At 37.6% G+C, this 25,344-nt stretch overlaps 1 protein-coding gene across 4 annotated transcripts in view; it reads right to left on the bottom strand.

Annotated features, from left to right (window-relative positions):
* The window catches only part of LOC137267977 (segment polarity protein dishevelled homolog DVL-3-like), a 76,027-nt gene extending 50,846 nt beyond the window's left edge, over window positions 1-25,181 (bottom strand). The window contains exons 1-2 of one of the 4 annotated variants that reach the window (XM_067802436.1): window positions 24,523-25,181; window positions 23,209-23,278 (exon numbers count right to left, since the gene is read on the bottom strand). In XM_067802436.1, the coding sequence (XP_067658537.1) occupies window positions 23,209-23,278; window positions 24,523-24,683 (231 nt within the window). In that variant the 5' untranslated portion in view covers window positions 24,684-25,181. The remainder of the gene's footprint in view (window positions 1-23,208; window positions 23,279-24,522) is intronic. The other 3 variants (XM_067802438.1, XM_067802437.1, XM_067802439.1) reach the window with 3 other exon arrangements.
* Window positions 25,182-25,344: the final 163 nt, after the last annotated feature.

Here is a 25,344-nt window from a genome sequence, read left to right as displayed (position 1 = left end):
AATTCCATAAAAATAATATCTTTGCGACTTTTATCTCTGGCAAAACCAATGCAGTTGCTCAAAATCTGTTAGTTTCCCAGCTGCAGGCAGAAATGAAACTATAAATAATCATGTTAAAACAAAAAAAAAAAATGACGAATCGTTCTCATATTTCTTTCTGTCCTCACTGGGCTAAGTCAGTCACCGATGTGGTAAATACATCCAAAAAATATTTAATTTTTTCAAAGAATGTGATGCATTTCAACCTTCTAGTTGTGGGATATCAAGATTTTACTACTACTTCTACAAATAAATGACCAAATAAAACGTGACACATGGAGAATCTCTACTGAAAAACAACATACTGAAAGCTTTTCCATACCATCTATCCTGTCAAGAGAGTAAGAATTGCCACTTAATACCCACATATCCCATTAACATACTTCTTTCAATCCATAAAAGCATTAGTTGCAAGAGAGGCTGGCATTTTATCATGGCAAGGTGTTTTAACATTCTACATCAAATGGTGGACATCACATGGCAGAGGGTTCATGTGTCTGGGTAAGATATCTGTACCTCACTAGCCACCTTAAGGCACTGATATATCTCAGATTCCAATCTGCTTTGAAGATCAACTACAGAAAATTGTGATCGCTAGATATTGTGATATGTTCATATTTGTGATTATTTTCCCTGAAGTTAATGGGTATTTCTTAACACTGCATTCATTGCAATAATGTGCAGCAATAATTTCAACATCTTCCATATTGTTGGCCCTCTGTGAGCTTAGTTTTATGCCGCACTCTGCAGTATTCCAGCTATATGGTGGTGGTCTGTAAATAATTAAGTCTGGACCACACAATCCAGTGATGAACAGCATGAGCATCAATTGACAACTGGGATTCGCCGACATGTGATAACCAAGTCAGTGAGTCAGACCACCCGATCTTGTTAGTTGTCTCCTATGGCAAGCATGGGTTCAGTGAAAGCCATAACATTAAGCATAATTTTCATCTTGGTAACTGTAATCTCATTTGTAATAGATATCACCAACAGTAAGTCCTGGTCTGATATTAAATGACGTAGTAAATCTTAATGTTATTCTTTGTGACCTGTAAGTCTACTGTATAAAGAAACACTGTGTGGCAGTCTTTCCTACCGATGAGCGTGGTAGGGAGAGGCATTAAGAACCTGGCACCATACACTACATAAATAGATCCAATGTTTTGACACTTTAGGTGCATAACATGTAACTGAAAATGCTGTGTATATCCCAAATACAATGACTGGTTGATGTCTTCATGCATGCTACATGACAGCTCATGTTGAGACCAGCCTCCACATTTTGCCACAAGTTATCACTATAATTACTGATGACTTTTAACATCTTCCCTTCTACCCTTGTAACCAGGCAACGCACAATTCCTGGTGCTGAGCTATGCAAAGTTATATTTTGTACACCTGACAACTAATGCTATTTCTGTTAATTACAATATTCTGCATAATTAGCACCACATTCCTCAAGGCACCCAAGAGCATTTCCAGACCATTAGGAGTATTACATGACCAATTAATGCTCTCTGTTATAGTGCTCGGGCCACTTAATCTGATAGACAGTAGACACACAATCACTCTTCTGTGCATGGAGGATGAAAAACGGCTTGACTCCTAATCAGATCCTTATTTTAGATGGTGTAACTAAGGTTTGCCTTTCAGCAAAAACTCTCAAAAATCTTGTTTTACGCACTGCATTTTGCAACTAGGTCTGAATTTGTCTTTGGGAAAAATGCTTAATAACTTGGACAGCTATTCTCAAAAGGTTTGTAGCCCTACAAATTTATGTTGTGAGTTATGAATTCTTTGGATAGCAAATGCTTCGAGAATAAGGGCCCTGAAATGTGAATACATTGGCCATTGTGATATTTACTTGTTGGACACCAGTTAGCAATTTCAACCTTATGGCAACATACTGTAAACAGGTTTGGACAAGACAATGTAGTGATTGATGTTTAGAACAACCATCCAAACCACTGGGTTGAGAACTCAACATCAAATCAACCTACTCAACATCCGATTCAACTATCAACATCAAATCAACCTACTGAACAGCCAACTCAACATCTAATCAACCATCAACATCGAATCCACTAACTTAACATTCGATTCAACTAACTCAACATCAAATCAACTATCAACATCAAATCAACTAACTCAACATCAAATCAACTATCAACATCAAATCAACTATCAACATCAAATCAACGATCAACATTCAACTAACTCAACATCAAATCAACCTACTCTACATCCAACTCAACAAGCCTAGCCATCTAATCCATTAAGGCTGCCTCTCCTGACCAGCATATGCTATTGGGGACCTATTCTGACCCAGAGTCCCTAAGGGGTGGTCATTATAAACTGAGCTTAATGGACAGATGGTCACTGTAGTCGCAAGCAAGGACATTAATTCGAACACAAAGTTCAGTTATTGCATTTCGGTCTGACAAACTTAGCTAATCAATGTCAATATCCATTGTTTGTCCATACACTTGTGACTTAGCCCCAGGGTACTCAGCCTTCAAAATATTCTCACGCCTGAGAAAACCATATACACAACAGTAGAAATTCATACATGACAGTCCTCATTGACAATCCATTTTTAAAATAATGAAAATGATTTAAAACTTAAAGTTTCATTTGCTGTGAATTGTAAGACAAAGTTGAAAAAAGTTCAGCAACACAGCTAACATTTTTATTTTATTCAAAACAGGACTAAATACCAGTAGCAAGGGACAATGAAATAAACTTCCAAGTTAAGTTGCTGGAAACCTATATCCTTACTGGGAATCCCTACATCTGAGGTTTTTGCTATGGGCAGACCCATCAATAATCTGAAATCTTGATTATTTAAAAAGTCAAGCATTTCTAACAATCTTCACTTTCCACAAAAAAATCTGTTACTTCAATGACTATCACTGAGATTTCACCTGCCAAAGGCATGTTGTGATGTTGGTGGAGATTGTGGTATCGCATCCAATTTCTGTTTATTAAAGGTTCAATTAATAGAGTGTCTCCAAGGCATTCAGTTCCGTTCAAACCCAACAGTTGGCTCCTGCACTTCAAATTGGTGAAGATAGGCATCAATTTCCCCATTTACAATTCTGTTTACATTAACTGGTTACAGAATACTGACATATTTAAAGACTTCAGCAACTTTGCATTATGCTTTCATTTTCATATGTTAATTTCACCAAAACAGGTTCTGTCACGAGACTTTCTTATTTAAAGCAGCTTTGCATTTAGTATGCAGCTGAAGCATTTTACCTTTTGCAAGAAAAAAAAGTTAACCTATGTCACTAAATATGTGGTCTGAATGATGATGCATTTTTGCGAGAGACAAGTTACGTTTCTTTCCACAGCCTGAACCATAACTTCATTGACATTATTCTATTAATAAAACCTCAGGTTCCCCTAAAATATGAAATGTTTGGATCCTGACTGCTATCTGAGATGGAAAAACACAATATGACAATTCTTTTATGCTGCTGTTGCTTGTCAAGAAAACCAAAAAGGTTGACACTTACAGTGACCTTGGCAAAGGACATGTTAGTGAAGTCAAAATGTCCAATGCTTCCACTCACTAAATATGTTGCTTTTTTTTTTTTTGCACGTCCCATATCCTCAAGATAAACATGCCCATAAACTTCCTTAATCCATGAACAAACCTTGATATTCAGCTATATACAGACCTATTTGACACTCAATGTCTGATGGTTGCCATGACAGCCATCTTGAATTTATCTTTCAACTGAGAGGGCTCCCATAAACATTCGCTAAGAACTCAACAAAAAAATGTCATAGGCAATGGCATGGAGTCGCCATTGTAAAAATAAATTGTCTGCTGTGGCTGCCTTTGTTGATCTTTTGCAAAGAAAGAACCTAACTCCCTTGTAGTCAGGGCCATCAAGACTTTTGCGCAAATGATCTTGATGTGTGACGATATAAAGAGTGGAGTTTCAGCTGGAAGTGTGAGGATATGTATAACAGACTAAAATCCAGTGTTTCCAGTTGGTTCTAGCGAATCACTCATTCAAAGAAACTACTAAATGTTGCTGTGATACATGAGGAACACTGAAGATTAAATGAAGAGGGAATATGTTCAGGTCAGTGAGCTCCTTTCTGGACATCAGGACTGACAGCCCTTGAATTTATTGGAAACATAAACAGCATATCTTATTACAGAATTCTTCCTGTGAAACAGAAAAAACTGAAGTCTGGTGATAAAGGCCTTTAACCAAATTTGTATTTGGAAAACAGTACCTTATGTTAGAAAACAACACATAAAAAGCAAAAAAGAATGCATCACAGTGTTGTTTCACAATCACACTCAGAAATATTCCAGTTATAAGACAGTAGTCTCATAATAGTCGTGTATGGACCACAATTGACAGCATTGATATATCAAATTGGAATACAGTGACATGCGGTGATATAGTCGCTGAGCCTCTTGTGACAAGCATTGGGTGCTTAACCGATCAATTATATCCTATACTCGCATGAACTGAAGATGGAAACACTACAACTAATAATACATCAAGTTACATCTCTTAACATACAACGTCCTCGGGTTATTTACATCATTTCTATTTCTCCTCCTAGGATACCCAGTGAGACCTATCTTCTTTCTCATTGTCTGGCATCTGAAAACATGACCAATCAAAGGTCCAATGTTTTGTGTCCCGTTTCAAACTATGGCTCTGGTTGAAGGTAAAGTAACAGATCTTTTATTGTGAAGGATGCTGGTGGAGGTGCTGCTGCTGCAAATGATTCTAATATATACACATATAAAAATTAATTATTCTGCACGTGCCAACAAAACTGTGACATACGCCTGCTATTAATTCTCATTATGGATTATGATCTAATAAATTTTAAATTAAATTAAATTAAATTATTTTTCCTAAAAGTTGATACCAGATAGATAGTAGACAATGACTAAAACATGATATTTTAAAACAAAATGATATGATAGTTTAATTCAGACATCATGAGATATTGATAACATTCATTTTACAAAGTGATCAAAATTTCCTATTTTCATATGGGTACTTATTTCTACAGTATTTAATGCAGGATAATGTGCACAATGATGAGAGACGAGAAACACATAAACAAAAGACACCCCCCACCCCCACTAGTCCAGTAAACTCAGCTAACAACATGGTTACACTAAAACATACAAAAAAAATGAAGGTAAGAGCCTTATTTGGGCTAGTAGCCTCAAAGGTTTGGGCACAGATATTGAACAACAGCCCTTGACATGTTGATGGCACCGTTGGAGCAAGCATACAAGTACTGAGGCCAAGCACCTGCTAAATAAAGAGTGCGTGATACGAAACCAACAGACAATTTATTACCATTCTGGAGGTAATATAAAGTTTTTCAGTGAGATTCAACCCAGATTTTTTTCAAAATGTCTGCAATCATTACATTTCCACAAGTCGCAGACGCAGAACAACAAATATTCAGACATAATACCATAAAGTACAACACAATCCTGCACGCTCTCACATTGTGTTGTGAATGAACTCAGCCAACACCAGGTCTTTTCTGATAAATGAGAGACGGATTCTACTCGCAGAAGGCAAACATCATCAAGAGGCTCCAGAATTGGAGACATTTTTATGAGAAGTTCTCCAGCATTTCTGCTCCCTCTACTTTACGAGTTTTTCACTGACAGATAGTCCCTCCGACCACCACAGACACTCAGACCCAGCCAGGCTTACATCCAACTCCAAGGAAATAACTGGGTATCATTTATCATTGGACATTATCGCAGATGGGAAATATGGCTTTAACATTGACTGTATTTCCTGTAGCCTCTGACTTTAAGCTCGAAGATGAAACATCACGGGGAAACAAATTGTACAATAAAACTAGATAACTAGTGAGCTACTATCCAAACATTGAAACTGAGGCAATCGCAGTCGTCCAGTTATTTCCCCAACACCATTCTCATCCCCTATTTTATTTGTTCCTCTTAATCCATAAAATTCATCATCTCATGAAGCTACCAGTTGTTACAGATGAAACCCAACACTAACAGACAAAGATAGGAATCTCTGGTCTAGGCTGTTTGTTGCTCCATGTCTAAGAAACGCTGTCATTTCAGTTCTATCTGTAACAAAGCCCCAGATCTCAATTGACTGGCATTGTAGTTTGGATGTCAAAGTTCATACACATCTAACCTAAGAATATATCTTGGAATGGGCACTGAAAGGTATCAGGTTGAAGTCAACTTAAAAAATACGTGTAGACTAACAACACACGTCACTGAAATTAACAAATTTTATGGAGAAGACAGTTCCTAAATTATAATCATAAAATATAATACCAACAGATTCGTGGGTTCTGTAAGTGCACAGGGTTGTGTGTGTGTGTGTGTGTGTGTGTGTTTGTGAGAGAGAGAGAGAGAGAGAGAGAGAGAGAGAGAGAGAGAGAGAGAGAAAAAAAAAGTGGAGCTGTGAAGGAAAGAGGACTGCACTTCAAGGCAACTGGGATAGAATTTGCAAATGTCTGCTTCTGTCATGTTAGCATCAATATTCAAACCTAACAACCCCAGTGTACTTCGGCTGTCTTCTGCATTTGGCATTTGAATCTGGTGACCTTAAAACCTCATTTTTAACAAAAGTTAAAAAAAAAAAAAACACCCACAGGGCTTTTATGATAAATATTACCACCTGTAATAGAGAATAAAAAGTTTTGTTTTTTCCCCCAGATAATAACTATTACATTGTACCAATGAACTTATCACTTCAAGAAAAACTTTTTCCATTATTCAAATCATCAACATTCAGACCTTATCACATCAAAATTGATGTGAAAGCTCGTGCTTTGAATGGGAAAATCTGATTTCAAATATGACAACCAATCACAAGAATGGGCCCTCCATGCTGTCATGATGCTAAATGACCTGTTAGGTATTTTATTATGAATATAGTACAAACGTTTATTCTTGATGACCTCTACTCTTGTGACCCTACAAAAGTTACGACCATGAATATTACACGCAGAACCCGCTAATGAACCAGTCGGGAAAGGAATCGCAAAAAATGATTCAAACAAGCCTTGAACGAATCCAAGCTGTAGTTTTGAAAATGAACTTATTAAACACACATGCCAGGTCTGCCATCACGCTGACAGTTTTCACAAGCAAATGGTGGTCGGCTGAGGAGATGAGGTTGTCTAATTTCTGCGTTCTCAGCAAACAAATCAGATTATTCGCTTCCAGGGAGGCTGTGTTAGGCTACCCACATCCATATGGGTGTAGTTGCTCACAGCTTGTTTGTTTTCAAGTTTGTTTGCATAACTTGTAGCAACATATACACTCTAACAAAAGTACAAATAAACCGTATATGTAGGGTTTCCGTTAACAGAATTATCCTGATATCTCACAGTCGACTCCCCATGTTTGTCCTATAATATGGAATCCTATGTATTCTCACACATTCCTGCTGCCCACTGAAACTCATTTCATTTTGAAGTCAGTTGGTGAGAAAATTCAAGCACCTGTCAAACATGTAGAAAATAAACAGATTAAAAGTTGTAGTATTTCATGCTCTTGCTGGTCTTCATATGTTTTTTGCATGGTTAAAAAAACTAAAGTAGAATTGGATAACTTCACTATACGTAAGTGTCACAATTTCTTCTCTCACTATTTTCACTCGTAATCTGTTTACACAGCATTCCAATTCACAGCCTCATGAACTACTTGGATTTTTATTTGCTCCACATTCGCTCTGTACGCAACTACACTACCGACCTTTTGACTGGGTCCTGTATCACAATGCCATTATACCTATATCTAGACAGTACAAAGTCTGTGTAGTTACTGAATGAGTGAGTACGTTTAGTCTTATGCTGCACTCAGCAATATTTTAGGTATATGCCGGCGTAAATAATCAAGTCTAGACCAGACAGTGGGGATATGAAGACATGTATCAATCAAGCCAACAAACCTTACCCTCCGATCCCATTAAATGCCTCTTACTACTACTTACTAACCAGTCCTAATTTCGCTCTTTAAGGGTTGAGTAGTCAGAGAAGCAACACAGTCATAGAGCCATGCTGAATGTCTGTATACTGTTGAACTTGTGTTTCACTTAAGGATGAAAGTCTATGGTATATTCACTTACTCATGATGTTAGTATGTTCTGACTTCTTAATCTGAAGCATGAATCTACACAGTACCAAACTCAAAGTTGAATATATTTTCTACTGAAAATACTAACTACTAACGCCACAGCCTTGTAAACTTATGTTCTGTAGCGAAGTGAAGCCTTAGTAAGTAATAGTTTAATAACATCAAAATCTACAGACAAAGATCCTTCTGGTCACATTCGAGCAAGTGGATGTAGTTATTTTGGCATAGACTCCATTTATCCACCTTTATGAGCAAAATACGCACATGGCCCATTTCAGTGAAGCAGATGTAGCAATGCCAGTGTTATCCCTATACAAGACAAACACAGAAAATCGTTTATAAATCATACACCTTGTCTCCTACTTTATACGTTATTGCTGATTACATGTACAGCTATGAACACTTGCCTATTTCAATCATCTTGACTAGTGAAAAAAGACCCCATAACTGCAGGCATTCGTCATGGCTAAGGAACATTCTTATGTACCAAAAACAAAAAAAGTTCTAGTGTTTTGCAAGTTTGTGTGAATGTAACTGAACGAAAATTAAGATTTATAACGGTCCTTACTCTTCCAACCAGTTTACTTAGGGAGCAACCATCTGATGAGAGAGAGAGAGAGAGAGGAGAGAGAGAGAGAGAGAGAGAGAGAGAGAGAGAGAGAGAGAGGAGAGAGAGAGAGAGAGAGAGAGAGAGAGAGAGAGAGAGAGAGAGAGAGAGAGAGAGAGAGAGAGAGAGAGGGGGGAGAGAGAGAGAGAGAGAGAGAGAGAGAGAGAGAGAGAGAGAGAGAGAGAGAGAGAGAGAGAGAGAGAGATGAGAGAGAGAGAGAGAGAGGGGGGGGGGGGGGGGGGGCCAAGATTCAAATAATAGAGGAAAAGGAATCAAGCCTCTCTTAATATTGATCACTGACATGCGGAGTAATATGGACATTAACAGATCATTGAAATTCACAGTTTACCGAGAAAGAAACCTCCCTTGACTTAAATGCTTAAGTCTGAGTACAGAAAGTTCTTATTATTGCTGAGCAAATGTTAATAACATATATGAATGGCCTAAACTGTAACAGCTGCTACACATGGTGACATTCATGCATGGACTGAATACGCTTCAAATGAATCAACAAGAATTACTATTATCTCTTCAAATGAGTTTGAAGTTACTCTTAGTCAAGAAATGTGTCCACAGTTTTAAAATTTAACTTAATAAATCCTTGTCTCAAGGGTATTTGAATGCATAAAAAGCATTTGTTTAAACTCGTAACAGTTACAGGTGTAAAACATTTCACTGACCTATAGAAGGTAGCTTCTCCAAAACGGTGTGCAATAGGTTTGTGTCTTCATTTGCCTTGTCTGCACATATATAATCCACTGATAATATATGTAATCCTTTTTTCCCCCACATTTTTCTAAAATACAGCTGGCATTGCATTCTGCTTCCTCATCTGAAGCCATTATAAGAATTCCAACTTCTACAATTTCTAGTCAAAATATTTATCATCACCATCACCATCATCATCATCACATTTATACAGTGTCAATCTGAATGGAACCATGTATTGTCAATTTCAACTAGGGACCATACAACTCCTGCTGCCACTGAGTTCATGTGGCTTTCCCATCTCTATGAGGTACCCATTCACAGCTGGGTGGACTGGGACACATAGTCACAGTACTTTGTCCATGTTTACTGTATGTAGCTATACCCACAGTTAGGTGTATGCATGTATTTATATGGCCACTGACTGGTCATTACTCATTTACCAACGGATTCTTGAGCACTAATCTCCAAAACCTATTCACACCTTAATATACATCCAACAAATCAACAAACATCCTAATGATTCCCAGTACTGAACACTGCGTTCTTGGAAACAAAGGCATAAGCATTGTTTAAACATCCTCCATGTTCTAATTACCCTGATCACTTGCTGCTGGAGTGAGTCAAAACCTTAAAATACACAAATTAAATGTCATAAGCATTTCCTCAATAGATCAGTTTCCTCAGACCCCAAATTGCCACCAATACTGATGGGACTCTCCTTTGCCAGGGTCTGGTTTCTTAACAGTGTCACAGCCTCGTCCCACCCACCCTGACAATACTCCTGCCAGCGCTAACACAATACATGGACAGCCTGCCTCCATTACTGTTAGTAAACACTAAAAGGATACAAAGAAGATTAGTGTCAATCGAGCATAGCTCCTGGCAAGAAGCTCATCACTGGCAAAAATCTTATTCATTGCTTTCGGAAACAGGTGACACTGCACCAGTGCCCTGCTTTACCTGGAGCTCACGTCAATGGATGACTGATCGCACCTGGCTTGATCAGTGGCATGTTTTGTTAACCAGCGGAAAAACTTCCTTATTTGGATATGAGAAGCTGAAAATCTTTAATTTTGCATTCACTAACCTTGAAGTTTTCATTTTTATTACAATCTTATTATAGCCATTTTTATCAGTATCTCTAGAGCATATCAGTAGTCAGTTCGAGACTGTAGACAGGAGATGTTCACTGGGAGGGGTGATTATGTAAGAGTGAGTGAGGGTGTGTGTTGTGATTTTCCGATCAAATCATAAAAATATGCACAGATCATTTAACTACACCCTTCATAACACACAGAAAGTAGAATCAACACATTGATTTCCAGACTAAAACCATATAATAGTTGTTGTGTTCTTTCATAATAACGATGTTGACTATGTATTTTCAATCCTTATTTCAAATAATAAACTTCTCCATAATCTGATTCTCACAACAATCACAATTACATCAGCAGGCATTTCACAAAACATACCTTCAATATATTCAATATGTGAACACAATTCTCAAAAAACAAAGTAGGTAAAACCTTAAAAGTGTACGTCAAACTTTGTCTATCTATGCCCAAACTTTTCATCTATGATCATTTCCAAAGGACTTCAGTGATAATACAAGGGACTTTCTTTGTTAAGTTTTCTACATCAAACAAAATTTGACCAGACCTTTATGATGGATCCATTCCACAAAATTACCTAATAGATTTTAACATCACTGTCAGTTGAAATGAGCGTTTCTTCAAAAGTACTCTTTTCAACTCTACTATATATACAAATTTCTGCATGACAGGATCAGAAAACCCAAGCATCACTTTAACCAAGTGAATAGGTATTTCACAAGAACCCCGTGTCAATAACTGTACAGCTGAGAATAGGCTTGGCGGCAGTTATTCTTTCTTTACAATTGACAGTAACCTCGTCTCATGAGCCATGACTGACATCATATAATCAGTCACTGTTGATGAACACTGACAAAGGCATTTTCAACACATACACAAAACATACTTGGCCCAGTGGAAGGTAATTGATGGTGTATTGGTAACCAGTTGCCCTATTTTCATTGAGACTAAATAGTTATTTACCCTTGCTCAATTAAAAGGTGGGTTACAGATGGAGTATTCTGCTGTCTTCTTTTGTAGTTACCTTGCAAAATATGAAATGTGCATTTGAAAGTTCCAGAAAAGTATTAGTGAGCGGGGGATACAGCATCTTAACTATGATAACCATCAAAAGTTTCGACTCATGTCATGTAGCCACTTACTTCAGTTCACTGTTCTCAACTAGATTTTTCAAAATATGTATACTAAAACCAGTTCGTAATGTTGAAAGACTAATGTCATGAGTTCTTTAAAAGATGAAACGCAGTGAAAATAGGCGAATTCTTAACGAATCTTCATACTCAAATGCAGATGTTCAAATGCGTGATATCTGCACACACTTTTTAGTAATTTGATGTGTAATCCTCCGTGCAGTTGATCAAGAGGTTTGCAGTTGGTCCCCCTCCAGTGAGTGGAGAAATTCATCTTTGATGTAACCATATACATACACATAACATATAATGATTGCTTTAAGTGAGTTTAAATTTTTGATGGGTAGTATATATATATATATATAAAAAAAAATTGTTTTGAAAGTTCCCTTTCAGTGAGGGGGAGCAGCATTATAACTATGGTTGAAAATTTTTTCTTTTACATAACTTAGTTTTGAAAATTCCACAAAAGTACTAGTCAGTGGGCACAGCATTATAACTTTGCTTGAAGCCCATTTCTGGAGGATAATGCCCTGAAATTATTCTAAAAGGGACACAAAACTATATTCACTCCCTCCGGCACAGTCTTTAACAGCTGGGTATAGACACAAACCTCACACAGTTTTTCCTAATCACTTCATTATCACAAAGAGGTCATTAATCATGGTCCAGGACAGACCATAAATAGAGTCCTGAATTGTCAGATGATTTTTTCATAGCTGCTGGGGTCCTCCAAATAGATTCCATGATTCAAAAGTTTAATCAGGTAAACAATAATGAAAGTGAGACAAGTTTGGGCTTGTAGACAATATCTGGTCTTGGCACTGATTGATAATCCACTGTTATCAACAACTGAATCACAAGTGGACCAAAGAAACAGTTAATCCTCTTATCAACCCCCCCCCCCACGAAGAATAATTTATGGTGCAAATCATGTTGCTTCAACAAACAACTGAATAATCTGTGTTTAATTTAACACCACCCTCAATGACACTTTAACTACATGACCTTGGTCTGTAAATAATAAAGCCTGGACCAGCCAGTGGTTGATGTCATGAGCATCATCTCCACAGATGGAACTCAAAGAGTGACCAAGCATGGTTTCATGCTGCTAAAAGAAACATTCCAGCTATATCACAATGGGTGTGACGAGTGATCTCTTCAACCACTAGACTACCCCAGACTGGAACTCAAAGAGCAGCTATGAGCAATTCTGACCACCCAATTATGATAGTTGCCTCGCATGACAGGCCTGCCACAAAGAACACATTAGAAGAGTTCATGTTGCATAAAGGTCTATGAGAGGCTAGACAGGACCTTTGAACCCTCATTCTACACTGGTATCATAAAACTGTACACTGCACCATTTTCAACAGAAACCACACTGCATTTCTCTCACACAATTTTGCTGATGGCAGGAGTCACTGTCATGATGACAGCCTTGGAGGGTAATACTTTGCAAAAGCTATTCACTGAGTTAGGGTGACAACAAAGCATAAACCTCCTTGCCTCATAAACCACAGGGAATGTCATCACCTCTGACAGACCTGCAGATACTGGTAGCGCCCAAATTCTCATTGGCCTAACACCTGTACAATACACAGAATATACACCAGGCAATCAACAACAATACACACTTCACACCTGAGATACATAACTGGCCCACACCATCAGGTTGATAGCTAATACACAACACCACAAACATTCCACTGAACTAGTTAAGTGCAAAATAGTAAAGAAATCAGGACCAGCAGTAGCAGGAGTCTCTTCTGTGCTGTCTCCTCCACTACTTTACCGGTAAAGATCTGGATTAGAATAGATTTTCAGTAACCCATGCTTCTGACTAACAGCATTCAGTGGTCAGGCTCAATGATTTCGTGAAGTCATGTCTTCATATGCCCATTGTATAGATCATGCTATTGATCACACGACTAGCTGGTCCATACTCGATTACATACAGACCAGCATTAAACAAAACAAATCATTACTACTAATATTTCGCAAGAGCAATTTTTTTTATTGTCCTAAAATATTATGGAGGCTAGTCATAAACACGAGAGATGTTTAAGTAAGAAGTATTTTTGTTCTCTTATTATGACATACATCTCATTAATAAGAGGTCTATGTCTTCCAGTAACAAGCAGGCAGCAAGAAACCAATAACCTGAATTGGACCAAAGAAGCAGTGGCTACCACAACACAGCTTTTAGCAATATTCCAGCAAAACCACAATAGACACCAGAAATAAGTGATGACACCTAAGTCTGCTAAAATGATGTTAGAGCCATGTTCAGTCTAGACGACTCAAAAATATTTTGCACTGACTGGCATCCAGCTGATTACAGTGCAGTAACAACCCCTGGTATACAAGGAATACAATGACAGTTGCACATTGTTACACTTACATTTTCCCCCACGACAGATAAAAATACAATATCATAAATCACTAAACCTACTGACTGATATAGATCTGTCACTGTAGAACTGTCACAAAAGCTATAAAAATGAACCAACCTTAGACATTACGCCATAACTAAATCCCTTCTGGGCTATACAAATAGATAACACTGCTTCTCATTACACTTTCAGAATATAATGTTCAGCCAGGGGATATGCAATCAAGCTGCATATTAAGTTTATTTTACATCCTGATTTCCCTCCATTCCAACCTAAATTTGCCATCATGTTGATGAAAGGGATAAAAAAACTAGACAGAGTGAGTGAGTGACTTAAGCTTCTAGTTTTATGACACACACAGCAATATTCCACGTATATGGCAGCGGTCCATGAATAATAGGATCTGGACCAGACAATCCAGGGATCAGTGGTATGAGCATCCATCTACACAAGTGGGACAAGACGCCAAGTGTCAACCCAGTCAGCGAACTTGACCACTTGTTCCTGCTAGTTACCTCTTACAGCAAGCATAGGTTACTGAAGTTCATTTCTAACACAGATCTTCACTGGTTTGAATAAAGTCTAAGAGTCATGAATACTTCTATCGCTGCCTTTGTTATTGAAAGTCAGCACGATCACACATAACAGCGGCAAAGTCTCACTGAACTCAACAATTCACATCTGCAAGAAAAATAAAAACAGCGTACACAATAAGTGCCAGCCTGCAAGTGGAGTTCTGTTTATCTCAGGCTAGGATTTTAACTAGAACATCTGTGAAATTGTGTGGTCATAACTTATACCTTTTTCAAAAGTATGTCAAGTTTGACTACTTCCGACAGGAGTCTTCATCTAAGCTATTATGGATACATGATGAAACCAATATTCTAATTTATATTTTTCTAATATTTGAATGATAATGTATTGCTTGTAGTCATGATACGCGCCAGTATGATAAAAACATAATAAGGTGCTGAACTCCATTCTGCACACTGCATGCTTTAAGTGCATACAAATAAAAAGATAATCAAATGTAAGCGATTAATAAACAGATGGGTCTTTAGGCCAGATATAAATGTAGTTCAGTGCATCTGAAGTGAAGCTGAAGACAGTTCCACAGTACAGCACTCGGGCTTCTTAACTCTACTAATGCTTAGTCTCTTACAATATAAAATTTTTAAGAAATAATTCCATTTAATTTTAATTGAAGTGTCAGTCAGATGAAAAATTCAAACTTGCACCTGAGGAACTTCTAGACATGCTTCACTTAGGACTTTTGCATTGCAGAGAGGGTTGGGCGAAAGGGAAACACTATGATTACAAGATGGATCAGGCCTGTGGCAAGTATGTTTAGTGTCCTTCCCTAACTCTCAAATTTGCACTGGTTCTTGAGGTCTGAAAAACATGTACTTCTCAGTGTATCTGTTTCAATGACCTGCTGTGTTTTAAAATGAAGGACTCAAGAGTTTAGTCTGGGCTAACAGCTTCATACGTCTGTGGGTCCTTATGGCAGTATGGTAAGGTTTTCCGATTTCAAACACAGACAGCAAAAGAATCTAACATTTTTCATCAACAAATCATTATATCATACAGTCAAATGCTACTGTGGCCAACTTACATGTGCCAAACTTGTGAGCGTCTTTAAGTAAAAGCTTTGTCAGTACATATTTTCTGTACAGATATCATTTTGTGGTAATGTTGAACCTGGGATAACTTGAATTACATGTAGGTCTCTTCCATGCTAACGCAAAGTGGATCACTGTATAGCAAAAAATATGAACGTTTAGGACAGAGCTGACAAAAACTACAAGAACTCAATGTCCAAACATGGCTTGCAACTGCTTGGTTACTGACCCCTAGATAGGCCTTACTTTGTGGTAATGTCAACCCTTTGATATCTTGATATATGTGTAGCTGCCTTCAATGTTGATACTAAGTGTTTGACTGTATAGCAAAAATATGAAAAACAACATATTTCTCTGAATCCTTAGGACTAGTGCCAATTTCTCTTGCTGCCCCAAAATATATTGATCCAAGAACTGGACTAATATGTTTGGAGTGAGTGAAAATATTTGATGGGGTTTAAAGTTACATATTGGCAAGAGATGCAGGAGAAAGAAAGCAGAGAAACTACTGAGGGTCTTTAGCTTTAGGAGGATGACCTGAGTGCTTCTCACAATCAGTCCATGAGAAATTCAGGTGCTCCTCTCATGTCAACACCAAAATGTTTATACACCTGACCTGGTTCGTAAGCAGGTATGCAAATAAAAGATGCTTGAGTTTATGAGTATCTCGTGTGTCTCTGATGCGGGCTTGGCCTACTGGATTGGGTCACGCCAGTTCCGCATAATTGACTGTCCAAATAATAAGGATTTACAGCTGAAGCCATCTTTCAGAATAATACAGACAGTGTTCATGGTTTGTGGTGTGTGTTTATGCTTGGCTAGAAAAAGTAAATAACGTAAATGTAACCCATGTCATGCTCGGTTCAACTACTTTCCACAATAATCAAATGATATGATGGCTTGAGTGAGAGAGGATTACGCTGCTTTAAGTGAGTGAGAAAGATTTTACCCTGTTTTTAGCAATATTAAAGATACACCATGGGGACACAAGTATGACTGAGTTTGGTTCAATGCTGCTTTGAACAACAGAAATGGGCATCACACATTGTACCAATGTTGGGATTTGAACCAGGGCTTTCGATTCCCCACACTTTAACCACTCAGCTACCTAGACTATCCCCAGGGAAACAAAAACATAGCTTCACACATTGTACCCAAGTGAGAAACTCAACCTTATTTTTCTGGACGAAGAGATGTTTTACCCCATAGAGAATTTAGATGCATTTTATAACATCTCCGCTTTTCAAGATGTCAGGATTCAATGACATCACAATAGCTGTAGATCACCTAAAACTGTCCTAGAGGAGACTCTGGAGTCAGACTGAATAGATTGAATCATATTTATACTGTAAGTGAAACAGGAAAAATGATGAAGAAGATCAATACAGCATGCACAGTCTTCCACCAACATCAAGCCACCTCTAGAAAGATCTCCAATACACAGCAATGTCTGTAAAGGTCTTCAGAACATAGAACTTAGTTCACAAAAGATCTATATTAACATTGCAAAGTCTGATGAAGTCCATGATCAAACATGGCACACTGCTTTTCTCTGGAGCCATGATGGCAAACAAATCCACGAACTCAAAATAAGACACCGGTCCAATCCTTCTGAAAAAGCTGTCATACCTCATTACCAAAAGACAGAGAACCTGGATTTTTTGGAATACTGCAATCAGATTTGCAGACCAAATCCTTCAAGTTAACCCTGACAGCAGTCCCACAAATCACAATGACTGAAATAATAAAGCAGTTTCATGACTCACAAACACAAACAAGGTGACTAATGACCCAATCTCAATGGCAACACTACAAAGTGAAGGGTCGTGTCTGGGTATCAAACTTAGGCCTGCAAGTCCTTACCCATTACTATACCAACCACATATGTTTGATTAATTTCAATAGCTACTTCAGTTACAGAACAAATCCAACTGCCATCATACAATCAATACCAATATTCAGACTGGGCTAGCAATAAACACTTTATTATGAATTTACAATTACCCCTGATTTACCATGGGAATACCCCTGAGGCAGATCACATTGGTAAACTGCAATAAACTATGAGTCCAATAAACACCAAGCCTTATCACTTCTGCATGAGTGTTGTCTGATACACTGTGAGTTGGTTGGCAATCAGGCACAGGGAAGTGGATTAACCACCCATGCTTCATTGCATGGAGGTGCTAAATCCGTCAATGACCAATATTCCAGCATAACCTTCAATGGTTGTATCACTTTAAGTGATGATAGGGCATGTAGGTGAAATATATACTAAAACTATGATTTACTGTTATCTGAAAGATGCTTCCTCATGAGAAAGCTAAAAACACTTATCTGTTAAGGATGTTGTTTTTGAAAGGAACAGATTATTTTCAGCATAACTTCCTGAAATTTGGCAGCATACCTTGGTTGAAGTACTCATTTAACATCAATGAATCATCTTGAAAAACATATCCGTCAATGATATTTCTCTCTTCATAGAATGACATCAAATTCTAGATAACTTGATAAAAAAAATTACAGCAAAGTTAGATGTTAGCTATCTTATTTTCTATAAAATGACAGCAAATGAGAGTTGCTATCTACTAATGACCTTGACTGTCACATCTCCAGAAATGCCAATCCCAAAGTAGTTTCAAGGATCAAAATTAGTGGTTTGACCATAAAATTACCAGTCAACTAAATAAATGATGGATTCCAAAAAAAAATATGACACTAATCAAGGGTAAAGCTTCAATTTCAAGAGCAGATTTACAAATTATCAGCATTACATTTCTTCTTGTCTTCCCTTTTCAGCGAAAATGTTGATAATCGATGAAAATATGTGTTTTTGTCTAGAGATCTGAATTGTAATGGATTTCGTAGAATTTCTAGTCCGTAGTCTGAGAGTATAATTTGTAGCGACTAAGATAAAATCGAAGAGGTTGGTATCTCTGCATTCCATTTGAGTAGGCTGAATGAGTGAGTCAGGCCTAAAAATAGTTAAATTTTATGTTATGCTGCTTTTAGCAATATTCCAGCGATAACACCAAGGGGACAACAGAAATGGTATTCCAGCAATAACATCGAGGAGACAACAGAAATGGTATTCCCGCAATAACACCGAGGGGACAACAGAAATGGTATTCCAGCAATAACACCGAGGGGACAACAGAAAAGGTATTCCAGCAATAACACCGAGGGGACAACAAAAAATGGTATTCCAGCAATATCACTAAGGGGACAACAGAAATGGCATTCCAGCAATAACACGAGGGGACACGTAACAGAAATGGTGTTCCACCTATATCACCAAGGGGACAACAGAAATGGTATTCACACTTTGGATCCATGTGGGGAATTGAACCCCAGTCTTCAATCTGAAATGTGAAGATTTAAAAACTAGGCTACCCCACAGTCCCTTGATTAGATTGATGCTCATCTACACAACTGCTGGATTGTCTAATCCATACACAAGTATTTGCAAAACCTTAGCTAGGATATTGCTTAGTTAAGTTTCAAAGAACAATCAACCAAACAAACCTTAGGCAAAAAGAACAACTTTTTGAAAGTTCCTTGAATAACTCAAGATGATTTGGAATTTTGGTATGCCTCTCACAATGTTTTTCTGACTACGACTGTCTAAACGGTCAATCTGCAGTTAAAAATGGTAAACAAGTAAATAAAAGGTACACAACTAAAGCAATAAATGCAAAGAATTAATTGTACATGAGACACTTTACCAGTGCTTTACCAATGTCAATTTACAGTTGTTTTTTCAACAGCTCCGTTTCCACAGTGAAAGGACATTGATAAATGGGCTTACCCCATATAAATACCTAGACTCTGTTTCAAATATGTATTGTTTTACATATATAAAACAACATACAAACTAAATCTAACGTCAAATCAGTAACGTATAATGTACATCAAGGCTACATGACAGTTGCTTAAGTCACAGACAGTTTGTGGCATAGATCACTGTTAAGCCTCTTCAGTGTGTGCATACTCAAGTCAACCATTCATGCACTACATACAGTCAACACTCCAATTTTGACAGATCACATTCAATCAGGGGTTTACCATGAATCCTATATTTGAGGTCCCTGGGACGCATACTTCTAATTTTCGTGGTCTTGAACTACAAAACGGGTCCCAGATACTTCAGTATTATTTTTAATACTATGTTGTAATTTTGTTGTAATTTAGGTACTTTTATTGTATTGTGTATCATGATAATCACAGTGTTAGAGCAATTAAATCACAAATGATACCATAACATGGCTAGTAGCAGACACAGTGATAACTTATTGTAACTTGACCAAAATGTTTACAAAAAGTATTTGACCTTTTTCTGTGTCCTTCTGGACGTGTAAATAAATATTGTTGCTTCCATTGTTAATTCTGATGAGTATAGGATGCAGGAATTAGCATCCCACAAATCCCTGATTTACAAACTACTTACTGCATCCAGATCCTCCATACTTGACAGTCATGTCTGTATGTAACTTTTGAAAGACTATGGACAGACTTTCTACTGCATACAAATACATACAGTTACATACTAGATACTTTCCAAGTGAACAGGGAGACAAGACGGATATTCCTTCCATTCTGGCATCCATGTTTAGATTCATAAATAAGCCTGACAGAGAATGAGTGAGTGAGGTGAGTTTTAACGCCACATTCACACTATCAAGACAAGGCAATGGAATGTGGGTGTGAAGAAACCTCAAAGCAATTGCAGGTATGAGATATTTAATAATTTGAGAAAACTGGGTTCGGTGTATATAATTTCCAAAACCCAGTCAGGGTGACCAGAGTTTCAAATCCAAGATCATGGCGTACATCAAACTGACTACTGGGCCACCTAAGTCCCTCCATAATGATATATGACTCACTATGACATGACAATCTCATCTCTTTAATCATGTATATCTGATTAACTTCAATGTGAATGCATGGTCAACTTCACAGATGAAGTAATTAAATATTAACAAATAACCAAATCATGAACCATATCCTCTCTCAGCTTCATGGCAATGTTAAATCAGTCTATTTCCCTGAAACAAGCGTTCAAAATTTAAGAGGGGCAGGGGTGAGGAAGAGGAAAAAAGAAGGTGGTGGCTATCTTGGAAGCTTGCTGTTACAGTTTTTCAATCCAAGGGATCTCGTAAATCTTTAAGTTTGGAACATTGGAGTAATGACAGGGACCTCTTGACTTTCATGCTTAATTTACACAAGGATCGAGCCACTTCTCTCTCCTGATATGCTCAGGCCACAGTCAAATATCAAGTTAATGGAGCTGGACAGCCAGAAGAGCTGCATTGTACCTACTTCATCAAGTTACCACTTTAGTCAGAAATTAAGAACCAAACTAAGAATGTCAAAGTTTAAATTTCTTAACTCACTCCAACAAAATGCACAGGCTCAGTATCACAATACATAAATATTTCAGTATTCATTTCTTAATGACACTGCCAACAGCATATTTGAAACCCCCCTAAATAGCAAAACAAATCAAACTTATTTTACCCATGTGATAAGAAATTCCCAAATTCCAAGACTAGAACGACTGAATAGGACCTAACATCATAGCAGTTAAAAAAGGTTGTTGCTTTTTTCCTCAGCCCAAAACAATGCAAACATAAAGAGCTTCAGTTAAATTCAAATTCACCACACATCTGAGACACTGACCACATGGGCCAGACTGCTAATACAATGCTGTGAGTTTAGTTTTATGAGGCTTTTAGTAATATTCCAGTTATATCATGGCAGAGGTCTCACACATGATCTTACCTGAACTTAATCTACAATACTGTACATGGGGTCTACTACTATCATATTCTGGAACAAAATTAGAGTTTATCTACATCTCCACACATGGTTTACAAATAAATCTATAGTCAATGAAAGTCGTGATGTCGCTATTCAACAAGACTTGGCATAAAACCATTCACTGAGCATGATGTCCAGGATATCAACATTCATTCCCATCAGTAGTGTCTGTAGATCCATGCTATACTCAGTTAACTCAACACAGTTACAAAGTATTTTCAGAGAAAGCAGAAATTCTGGCTTTGTGGAAACTTTGTTGTGTTATCACTCTCCATATATTCAGGGCTCCTTCTAGCCTTGATCTGTGTAAACCTATCCTTTATCCCTGCTGAACTACAAATGGAATTTGACAAACCCCATCCTCTGAATCACCTTCAATCATTGTAAGTGCCCCAGTCCTGCAACAAGTAATTAGCAAGCACCTGCACCAGCATCCTCATTAATTACCATCACCCGATTCTGACACTAGCCCGAAACACTTGCTCCAGATGGTCCAGAGCTTGCACTTCACATCATTATACTTTGAAGAAGAATTTACTGCTTTAAAGTTCAAAACACTTACGTCTTAGACATTGCTAAAACTCCAGGTGGGAACAATCAGATCCTAAAGAAGATATTGGTAAAGAATGACATTAACTTTTGTCCTGACAGTACACAACTGCCAAACACTGTCAGTCACATCATCCAACTGTGATTGAGTGAGTGAATTTAGTTTAAGATTGCTTTAAACAGCACTGTAGCTAGACCAATTGGAAATAGTGCAATGTGGGAGGTGTGATGTCAGTCTTACACATTACCACCTCAGGTGAAACCCATGAGCATGATTCATCACTCTGTGTGCATCTGTGTCACATGTGAAATGATATTGCTGATACAGCACTTCCTTTTTTCTAAACAATTCATATGCCTGGACAAATATAGAGAAGTATATGGTAAAACTGTTTGAAATTACTGTTGGACTTGATGAAAATCTTGAAAGATTCAGAGCAAATACCACCTAACTTTATAATTCTAAACAACGGATGATTCCAGATTACTGATCACAATAACTTTGGGACTTCCTTCCTTAGCAGGATTAATTGCAATTTTCCAAGAACCTGGTATTGAGCAGTAAGGTAATGTGAAAAGAAATCTAAAACACCCAATTTAGGGCTTAAGATTTCCCAACAGTATGGCTACTTGCTGATCAATTTGATGCAGATCAAAGGTACAAAATCCACTATGTTAAGTCTAGAAAATAGTTGTAAATACATCTTAATCTGGAGGCATAACTTTTCCTAATACAGGGCTGGGGAAATTTTACCAAAGGCATCAAGTTCAAATTACATGTGAATCTCTACTGTGGTTTTGCATAGAATTTAAGAAAGGGATCCAATTTTTAAGTCAAACTAGATTCAACATGGAAGGTTCAGTGGATATCAAGAATACAATCAGTAACAGCCAGGATGGATTTCACAAAAGAATGTTAGAAAAATATATGTGTCTCTGTCTGGTTTTATATTTAATCAATAGTCAACATAACTAGTTGTTGACACTAGCTGGAAACTAACTGATCATTAAACTGCTCCTTTGTAGATACACATGATGTAAAAACATATGACATTTTCATGCACATCAAAAATACTTGCCCAAGAGACAACTCTTCCATTGAAGCAAGGCAGGTGTGCCTCATCATCAATTATTTCTTCTTTAACAACGCTGAAAAAAAAAAGAATTATAAATAGATAAATAGCTTTCCAAAACACTCTGGAAGGGAGACATCTGATCGGATTCTTCGATTTTAAACCATGACTTTTTGTGATGGCAGAGTCAAGAAGCTCATGGGACCCGCTCATGGACCTGTGAGGTCTGCTTTTATTATTTGAATAGATGAACATTGTAAACCTAATAATGCATCTGTATAAAATAACGGGCTATGTCGCACAGCCTAACTTACAACATTGAACAGAAATCTCAAACATGCAATAAACAGCACCATATACTAGAGAACAATGAATTGTTGTATATGTATGTAGCTTTCACCTTCATGACTGTCACACAGACAATAACTAATATCTTATGTACATCAGTGTTTGTCACCCAAATGTTTATTCCTGGGTAGAACTATTTAATATAACCAGTTGGCAAACATGTCTATGTGTCTTACAATTCAAATGCACCTTTGAATACAAATGCTTCAGCTTGATAAAAGAGTACTAATCATGTAAATATTATTATTTATTAGATAACAACTGAACATTCACCATATGGTGACTGAGATAATACAAAAGTCATGTTGCATGTGTATGAAATCTGGGTGCTATTCCAACAATATGGACAGATCAATATTGGACCAAATGCTTCTGTCAACTTGATTATCTGATACATTTATGTGTGTTGTATGAAAATATGTGTGTAATGTGCGCCACAACATTTTTTCTTCATTAGCTGATAACAAGACATGATGAGTGCTGCTAAAGTTTGCTTTCCTGAAAGCAAAATCATAATTTCCTCAAATTTAAGACGTATTTCTACTCATAAAGAAACCACTATCACACAAAACCATACAAAACATGTTTTGATACGAACAGATGTGAGATAGTCGTAAGGTATTCAAAAGCACTAGCAAATTAATCGGTACAAATAGTCGATTGTCTACAAAGAGGAAACTTATAAAAGTCAACACTGACAATGAAAAATGCAAAATGAATGAGTCTGCAGAAAGGACTGGGGAGCTTCTTTTAAATTTCAACCAGCTTCCTATACAAATGGCTTGCTGTCAGAGAGCATCGAAGTTCATTCATAAAAACTGCATCTTAGTTCCAGCATGTGTTTTTGGCGTTTCTGGTAAATGGATTTTATTTCCTGCGTTCAAATTATGTGCACAATAAAAATAAGATACTAGTGACGCACACTGCTGCATGTCGTTAGGATTCAAGATTGCCGATTATCCAAGAACTTACCCAAAGTCATCATCCATAGACTTGAAAAAGAACTTGTAGTTCGGGCGGTTGAGAGCATTTTTAAAATCCCCTAATGTGACGCGATCGGCCGGGACGGGAAGCTTTATAAGATATGGAGTATCCTCATCGTCTATATGGTAGATGATTTTCGTCTCCCCCATCCCGGAGGAAGCACGGAAACAACTAATATCCCGATGGTGATCTTGGATGAACAACAAAATGGCGACCAAATATTTTCCCAATGTCTCTCACTGTCTGTCAGAAAGAGGCTCGACGGGGAAAGAAAGGTCTCACATCCATCTCCGCACACGGCTCTTGATTTAAGTGCAATTTAGTTTTGAACCGATTGCAAAGTAAGTTTTTCTAAAGAATATGAAAATATAGTGCATAAAATCACTTTTCACACCAAACAGACTAACTGCACAGTGTATCGTGTTTTCTTCGGAAATGAAAGCCAGCTCCGCACTAGCCTCGGTGCATAGTAATGCAATACCTCCAAGTATTGATCAAATTTTGCACCAATGTAGCTTGATCGAAATGAATGTATGCGCGATGAAAACTTTTCTATGTGTGAAAAATGTACGCAGCTACCGATTTCACCTGCGATCCGCCTCCAACTTTCGCTAAAGATGTAGTATAAATAATAGGATGTGCACTATTAGTAATCAGTGGGGGTCGAACAAAAAACGGAACAGCCGTCAACAAGACTAGGGCCTCAGTTATCCATCTGTACTTCCGAAACGCTGTGTGTATCATCGGGTGACACTTCATCCCGGACTCGCGCACCTGCCGCTGAATAAAGATATTATTTTCAGCTTGTTA

Source organism: Haliotis asinina, chromosome 16, assembly GCF_037392515.1.
Source record: "Haliotis asinina isolate JCU_RB_2024 chromosome 16, JCU_Hal_asi_v2, whole genome shotgun sequence".
NCBI lineage: Eukaryota > Metazoa > Mollusca > Gastropoda > Lepetellida > Haliotidae > Haliotis > Haliotis asinina.
Note: the sequence above shows the minus strand (reverse complement) of the source record. Positions and strands in the feature narration are given on the sequence as shown.